Genomic DNA, 9027 nt, shown 5'->3' on the forward strand with positions numbered 1-9027 from the left:
ATGTATCATGTTTAACAATGTTACGAATCATGACAGCAAATAGATATTTTTTAATCATTCGTCACTTTCTCATTAACTAATATCAACAGATTCATTGAGTAGCATTTATTAGGAATGTAATTTAGAAATAAAATAAAAATACGCAGGAGAATATAGCTAAAAATTTTCACTCGGCCAGCCAACGTATTTAGTTTTCTCATTTGGCCCGCGGAGGAAAATAATTGCCCACCCCTGGTCTATGTCGTCTATGTCTTCACTTCATACGTGCACAACTTTGCGAGGGGGTGGCTATACGCGGAGTAATATTGAACTTATTGTTATTTATACTTCGCTGTTAGCCGTTATTCTAATGTTAGTAAAAGTTTATGGGAATGAGCTCTTCACAAGATCAATCTATAAAAGTCTATCACCGATATAACTCATGATACAGCCTATTCTGTTATGTAACGAGTATTCGTTCATGCGTTTGACGATACTCTGCTTCTGAAGCGACCTTATGCGGCTTAGACATAAATAATATCCGGTATAAAAACATTGATATACATAAATTGACCAGAACTATTTATAAAAACATGGTTGAATTTCTGGGGTTATTGAAAATCACAAGAAGGGCACCTTGGAGCGGTTGGGAATCACCTGTCTAGAGTTAAACTCCTAAGCATTAGTTGCACAGCGGAAAAAGTGCATGCATTTCATAAATTCAATTTCACGTATTGTTTCGTCTCTTGTGACAGAGCGGACTGGGCACGCGTGATGAAATGTGCTTCGGATTTCTTATGTATTATCCCAAAATGGATGATGCGTATTGTCAAGCAGCTCCGGACGACAGAGGTAATCATTAACAGATAGTACACAATGTGGAGATCTGTTCTGCTTCATAACCGATACACACGATTGTTTTAGATTTGGAAAAATTCTTCGGGGAAAATAACATGCACGATGCTTACTATGCGGCCATGAAGGTAAGGAATATAGTAGCGTTAGCGCACGCCTAACAAGCTGGTAATGTGTGTGTTAAAACCACCCCAACAAACATCCATAATTTGATGAATATATAACTGACCTCAACCTATACCATGCTTTGTCGCTTCCTTGTTCTTCCAATCTATTCTCATGCCCTTCGTCGTATATACATGCTATGTCAGGGCTTTTCGTAAAGATGGAGTATGAATGGACTGCAGCGGTACAGGTGAGGACAAGTCCAGAAAATCGTCCGAAAATTCGGAAAAATATACAACCGATTCGGGCCGGCTTACTCTCGCGCGCCATCTGCGGTGGCGCTACCCAACCGTGCCGACTATACAGATTGGTAGCCTACCAGACAACTTGGTACATTAGATAGATCACAGGTTTTCAACTTGGGGTTCGTTGCTCATTTTGCTGGGGGTTGCGAAGGTGCTGGGCTATTTTAATATTTGTTTTATTAACTAGCTTCCCAAATAGGTAGTACGTAGGTATATGGAATAGGAGAAAGGTACTGACCTTTTTCCGTGATCAGTTTCTCGAACAGATAATGAGCAAATCCAGGCGAAGGTGCTGGACTTTTATTTTATTTTATCGTTTGATAATCAGCTTATCAAGTTTCGAGGTGAGTAGGGGACCATTATAAAAATATAAATTGAATCGCGACAATAAAATGGTTTAAAATCATTGAGAGAGATGGCGATCGAACCAAGCTTCGATGCATTCGGTATCTATTGCTACAATTGTCAAATGCATAAGCATAAAACTGTTGTCCCAATTTCTTCTCGTTTTAGCTTGTGAATTGTTTGTTCATTGTGTTTTCCGAACGTATATGTATGCTTTATCAAAGAAAAAGTGGACCGACTACAGCCGACGGAAGTTCAACGAAGTTCAACTTGCCTCTCCACTCATCGAATTATGCTTGATTAATGATGGATCAATCAAGGTACAGTTATATATTTTGAATGAAGACGTTAGACCAGTGATATCGCCTCCCAGTGGGCGATTTTGAGAGCAGCGAAAATACCAAAGGGGCGGCCAAAACCACACGGCCAAAATATGGACGTGAAGACGGCTTATCCTGCATATTACGCGAAAAAAATGTCAACTCAACTGAACGTAGACGTGGAAACCGGTTTTTTGGAAAAATGACGTTTATTTTAGTCCAGCGGTTCTCAACATTTTTATCTCCGCGGACCCCTTTTTAAACGGTGGCGGACCCGCGCGGACCCACAGAGTTTCAGTACAAATTGAGCTCAATTATCGCGCAACCGTCGTCTGTAACTGTAGGCTAGTGATAAACAGCAGCAAAATTTCTTTTCTTGAAAATAACATCATCATATTTATGTATAAATTTGGTAGACTTTTATTTGAAAGCGATTTGTGTAGCTGCATTTCTTGAAATACGTGATGGTGTCTTGAAGATCCGCGCCTTAGATTTTATATGAACGAGTGCTGAAACGCCAAATATAGGTGATGGGGAATGTAATAATAACGCGTAACGCTTTCTACGAGACATTTGGGTATGATCGCCACATATATGGCACCAAAATTGAGAAACATATTTAAATGAACATATACCGTCTAGCCTAGAGTCATTTCTATCAAGCAGCTGATCTTTAAGTTGTTCCAGAATACCAGAATATCGCAGGAGAAAATGAAGTTTTGCAGACATTTCGAAGTCACCCTCTTTGACCTGCAATACTCCGACTTTTTTTCCCACAAACCCCAAATGAATGTCCATTCTGTTGCTGGGAGTCCTGAAGTTTTAGCAATGATAAATCGAAACTGCCCCGATTTCCCTAATTTAAAGAAATACAAATTAGGTTATCAACCATTTTGTAAATTTACAGGTCTCGCGGACCCCAGGTTGAGAACCACTGTTTTAGTCAATTCACCTGCGATCCAAGTTAGGTGAATAAATTTCCCGATTACATGCCCTCTATTACGGATCCGTAAATTTGTGGGGGAAAATATGTGTCGAGCTTGATGACGGGGCGAGGAGTCGAAAAAGTTTGGGAACCAATGCGTTACGCCATGCCGTGGTTCTAAACGCGTGTTTCCAGGAACCTGATAGGCTCCCTGAGGCAGTTGCATGGGCTCCCAAGAGGTCTAGACACACATTCAACTGATACATATGATTTGTGACGACACGCCCTTCTTGGCCAACATTGGTTGTAGTCAATTAGGCTTAATCGGTAGTCGAATTGTGACTGGCGTCATAATCGAAACCCCGTCCTTCTAAAATTACAGTTATATTTCTAATCTTTATATGCTCATCTGCAACTAAGCAATTGTTTTCGCGTTTGTGTTTGTATGAACATTCCATTTCGCCTCGTGAACCTACTAACGGATCCCCGCATTTTGTAATACGTGGTAAAATTAGGGTTGCATTTAAAACAAAAATCAATGTAAAACAATGTTTAAAAGAAGGCCCCAATTTAAAACATGTTTTTATTGTTGTTGTTTTTTGTTTTTTAAGGCATGACGTCACGAATATTCAATTGTGACGTCATAATGGGTTGACATTGACAATTGAAAATATATAAGGTAAATATAGCTCATTTGACGAAATAAATGTACTATTAATGTTGAACTGACTATTTTGAGGGTTCCAACCATCCCATATCGATAATGTCGGCTATATCGGGTAGTAATTGTCCGTAGGCTCATACAACATGTTTTTTGGAAAGTATTTACACAATTATGGCATAATTTTACAACTTAAAAAAAAAACAATTTTTTTTAAAGGCCTCTATTTAAAACACTGTTTAAAACATGGTTTAAACAAAGCGTTTTAAATCACCGTTTGTTTTAAATGCAACCCTAGGTAGAATATGTGCTGAGTCGTCATCGATTTATTTGAATAGTTGCCACGTTATAGTTGAGTAATGTCGTGGCGCACAAGACCTAACGGTGATAGGCGCCATCCTTTTACTTCTTCCACTAAATAATAATAATAATATCACGCAGTTGCGTATCGAGCATACAATACAGTGACATTTTCAAAGATGAAGCCTCGAATTTCTAAACTGGTACCTGAAAAACAGCGGCAGTGTTCACCTTGATTTGCATAAATATTCATATCAATGTATTCGTTTTGAGTGAAAATCATATTTTAATGGTTTTGTTCTCTTAACGCTATGTTGGTGAACAGTTCGTTTTGTGCAGCACTAATCTATAGTAAAGAATTCACTCATTTTGACGTAATACCTGTATGTAAGATGTCATAGTTCAACTGCGTATCGTTTCTGTGTCAAAAAAGAATAAAATGCCTTTCTCCAGCGCATTAAAGAAACTTTGGTATTTTTTCGATCATACCCATTTACTTGAATTTGTGACTATATGTTCTGAGTTGATAATGACTTCAGAAATATGTTATTTCCCGTGTACGTTCGTAGCTTTGTACTATGTTTCGTATGCTGCGAAACGACCAATCAAAGTCTTCCACAGTGGAATACAGTATCGAAACTAGAATTCTTGTTGATAAATCAACTTTCAGTGGCAAGGAGCCTTTTTATTGCGGTATTCGAAAAGATCGCCTTTCACTATTCGACTCGAATCATCAGAATTAAAACTCGATTCAGATTCGAATACTCAGTATAGGTTATTACTGGAATCATTGGTGTCCGTGTCCAGCCCTAATAGTGATAGATTTCTGTTTTACGAATCTGCGGGGATTTGGGGTTCCCGAAGGCTTGCAGATCAGCTTAAGTGTTCCCCAGTTTGTAATGAAGGTCAGACGGATACCGTGTACTTCATATTTTACAACGCATAACGGGCTCTACTCGGTTCACTGCGACTTGTTATTATTGCAGGGTTTGAAAGAGCCTTACGACGTGCCGAAAATCCAACACAGATACACAGAAAGTATCGGACGGTGTGAAGTAGAAAAGCGCAGGCGAGGAACAAACAGAGGGTGGCGTCCAAGTTGATCGTCCGGTCGAGGAAGCGATGCATTCAAAATAGAATAAAAATTTGCTTAAAAATAATATCGTTTATGTTTATTTCCGAAAATAAATTGAGCTCACTTCAAGCCTTCGAAATTCCGGACATTTAGGGATATTTTAGAATTTAATTTTCTCCCGGACGCAGTTTTCACAGTGGTTCTTACGGTGGACTTCCGGACATGTCCGGATGTATGGCAACCCTAGCCCACTCATCATTGCTTTGCATTGCGGGCCGAATGTCGGACACCCCTGTGCTGAGTGACCGAAATCTCGGTGCGCTGTTCTGGTTTGAAGGCTTGGACGCCATAGAACATTTGATGTTTCTTATCATTGGTCCCACTCCTCCCCTACTTGACTTCGCAGTAACCAGATACATCAGACCGGCGTAAGTTCCCAACGTGACAGCCGCGATGAAGCTACATCGCAAGCTACCTGTTTGATATGTATGGATAAGCTTCTTCATCAGCAGTATAGGCAGTACGAGAGTCTCATTTTGCGATAAAAAAATACGTAAAAGACTCATGCAAATATGCGATAGCAAACCATCCAAGTACACAGGACTCCAATTTTGTGTTTCAGCTTGTCGAGACTAATGTATTGTCGGCGAAGTCACGACAGTCGCTACGATTCCCGTAAAATTAGAATGCATCAGCAAAAATCTATGAAACCAGCAGGTAATGCTTAGGCTTGGAAAATATTTATTTCAAGACCATTACGAATCGAAGCCGGATTATCATCAGTTTAGTTGAGGAACGTGAATAAATGCTTCAGTAATGTTCTCCAATCTCATGAACCAAAGAGACACTCTCTCACTCATCCAAAGTAAACTTGTTACAATTCCAGGATCTTCAAATTTATGAAAATACACACCACGATGAAACAACAGCTCACCGCCTATATGCCACGCAACATTCAACACATACGATCAGAGACAATGTGTTCACTGTATTGGTTTATTTTTACTAGAGCGGTAACGTGTGCAGACTACGTGCGGCTGCACCTCAATAATTACCTTTGTCAATGCTATTATTTGAATTAGTTTTAGCATGCACCTAAAATCAGAACTCACACCTGCGACGGAGTGGAAAATCACAATTTTCTTCTATATGTACCCAAGTACCAGCCATGACCAATCTGAATATTCCTGCCGACAATTTCAAATTATTCGACGGCCGCCGATGCCGTTCTGCTGGTATCCAGGCTTAGATGCACGGTTGTAATGACTCGGGTCGCAATTTTTCATTGTTCGGCTCGACTTGAGTCAATTTGTGAGTAGACTCGACTTGTACTCGACAAGTCATACGACTCAACACATTCTATACCACTATCAAGCCGATACTTGAACAATACGTGCACAGACTGTCTTTGATCAGTTTGAATTAACATGTTTAAAGTGAGAAAAATTACGTATCTATGAATACAAGACCTTCGATAACACCCACTAGTTTCAAAGCAGTTAGTTGACCCTTACTTGAACTCGATACTGAACAGTAAACACAGGGACTTGGACTTGAACTTGAGTCTTAACACTATGACTTGGACTCGACAAACTTCATCGAGAATAGAAATAACCACCATTGCGTTAAGCTAAGTCACTGCGGTGTCTATCTGTTAATGACACCTCAACCTCACTTGAAAACAAGTTGAAAACAGCGACGTATGCATCAAACAGTCTAATAATAGAATCTAGGATGTTAATAATTAGCTCTGAAACGATTCAAACTAGCTCTGGACAGGAACAAAATGAATAACGGTAAATTTAAGTATCCAATTTATATATCGCAACGATGGAATAGGTTTTTAAATAGCGGTATATCTTAATTGTTTCTAATAAATAGGACAGCTATATGTACTTTGCGTATATTAAGGTTTACTGGCAAACCGAAAATCTGCAGTGATATGAGTGTCGTGGCTACATCGGGAAATGATGGTTATAGCCGGGAATTTCTTGATTTCATTTCTTAATCAGCAATGATAAAGCAGTCTTTTCTTGATTTCTGTTTCCGTTCTTGATTCCGACCGCGTGTAAGTCAAAGTATATTCTTGGCCAAGTTCAGATTCACCATGGCGAATTAGAAGAACGAGCTTATTCGAATACAATTAAACCAATTGAGACTGGGCATGTGATGTATTTCATGCAATAGTTACAACTATTGAGAACATGAAACAGTTCTCAGGCACAGAAGAATCAGTATAAACTATAAACAGTATGACTGCATCCTAATTATAACGTCACATTTTTGTAAGAATATCATGTAGTTGTCGTCATCAAGCTACGCACTTCGATGATTGGGTTCGGCATTTCCGTAATAAATGTATTACACTTGTTCATCATTTCCTGACATCGAGCGTCTATAAATCCGATTTAGTAGTGGAAACCCGATTAAGCAGACCTAACTGCAATTTATTTCACGTCGGCAGTACCAGCAAAGAAGCAATTAGAAAATTGTAATGATAATTCTTAACCTTGACATATCCACCGAGTATCCGGTATTTGCGGTATAGTCACAGAAAGATTTGTCGTTTATGATACTCCATTCCTAGTTCATGCACGTTGTTAGCGTTAACACCTATGTTCACATCCTGCTACATCACATCCTATGTTCACATCCTGCTACTTAGTGTAGTTATAGGCGAAGTATTGAGCATATAGACTTAAATAAATATATTTTAACAAAGATATTGCGAGTCTGGGATTAGTATTGCTCATCTGTGCTCATGACGGAGCAATTTACAAAAATTCGAATCTGACACTTCTGCTTCAAACATTAGCCAGAATAATATGCCGCCGACGGTGCGGCTATGGGTCTCCATAGTTATTGGCATAGGCGCCGAGTTACGGGGTGGCGGGGTGGCGGCCACCCCATACAATGAGATTAAACGCCCACCGTCTGCGATTTCAAATCATCAGCGCTGTCAATTAGCGAATCCGTGATGGCGCGTAAATGCCAACTATTTACCAGTAACCGATACGCACGCGAATAATTGAATGCGCAGCTTCGTCGGCGACGACGAACTAGTGCTTAAAACGCCCCAATAAATTGTAACCTTGATTTGATTAGTAATCAGACACTCGAAGCAACCTCGCTTACGACGTCGATTTCGACTCGCTTGCGCTGAGAAACACCATCTTATCTCTCGGCCAGACGAGCGAATTCACGTTATCCTATTACTTAATGTGTATTTGCGCCCATATTCGTTTACAAAATAATTCTTGAGTTAGTTCCGTGATAGTCTCTTTAATTGGAGGTTTGGAGCGCGAAATAGGACAGTGTGTAGCCTTTGCCTGCGAATTGAAAGTCGTTCCTGCGCAAAATGCGCAATACGCATATTTATTACTCTAACATGGCTTTGCCAACTTTTATCGGGAAATGCAACAATGCAGCTCAAACGTCGTTAGAATGGGCGAACAATTGTCGCGATGTCAGACTCGGAACCCCATTGTTCTGTACGCAAATTGAGGAATTACTGATTAGATGCGCGATTTCTCGTTCGCTATCATCTGTAGGCTACTAATTCTTGTCTGCTTTATACACTCGTATTCCCTAGGTGTCACTTGTCAGGGTTTGAGTTGTTATTAATTCCTCGCATTGTGCAGTGCACAGCGTTGAATTACGTTGTCAAATATTGATGCAACACGAGATTCTCGGTAGCGCAAATTCTGAATTTATTCGATTAGTTTGAACGGGAACCTTCTATGTTCCAATACACTTCGTTGCTGGACGGACTCTGTCGAGCGCAACCATATCGCGGATAGACCATTGGGATATGTATTTCTATTGATAAGGTCGCGCCATGCGCCCATCTCGCTCTTACTGCAATAACACGTGGATATTGGAAAGCGCGCCATTTTACGATCAAATGCGACTGGCTGATCGGGGCCTACGTAGGCCGTATAGGCCCCGGGCTGATATTAACCAGCGCGTTGTCGGCATTAAAACTCCAGATGCGTAGCCAAGGAGTTTCTCATTTATAACTACAAATCCCGTTCTTTCGAAATGCCAATTCACTAATTCGTATTATCGATGCTGCGTAGGCTACTGCAAATTAGCTAGAATCATTTGTATGCAAAATGGGTCGTCGATACCTCATGTGCACTATCGTCGGTATTTTG

The 9027-nt window shown here is 40.1% G+C and overlaps 1 protein-coding gene across 1 annotated transcript; it reads left to right on the forward strand.

The window, feature by feature from the left end:
• The first annotated feature begins 404 nt into the window (after positions 1-404).
• LOC145432684 (uncharacterized) lies at positions 405-4955 on the forward strand. Its single transcript, XM_080309518.1, has 4 exons — positions 405-831; positions 904-962; positions 1814-1909; positions 4782-4955. The coding sequence occupies exons 1-4, from the start codon at positions 759-761 to the stop codon at positions 4896-4898; spliced, it is 345 nt and encodes a 114-aa protein (XP_080165644.1). The 5' UTR covers positions 405-758; the 3' UTR covers positions 4899-4955.
• The last annotated feature ends 4072 nt before the right edge of the window (positions 4956-9027 follow it).

This window comes from Botryllus schlosseri, unplaced genomic scaffold (assembly GCF_051294905.1).
Source record: "Botryllus schlosseri isolate E-star unplaced genomic scaffold, Bs_hap1 Bs83a, whole genome shotgun sequence".
Taxonomy (NCBI): domain Eukaryota; kingdom Metazoa; phylum Chordata; class Ascidiacea; order Stolidobranchia; family Styelidae; genus Botryllus; species Botryllus schlosseri.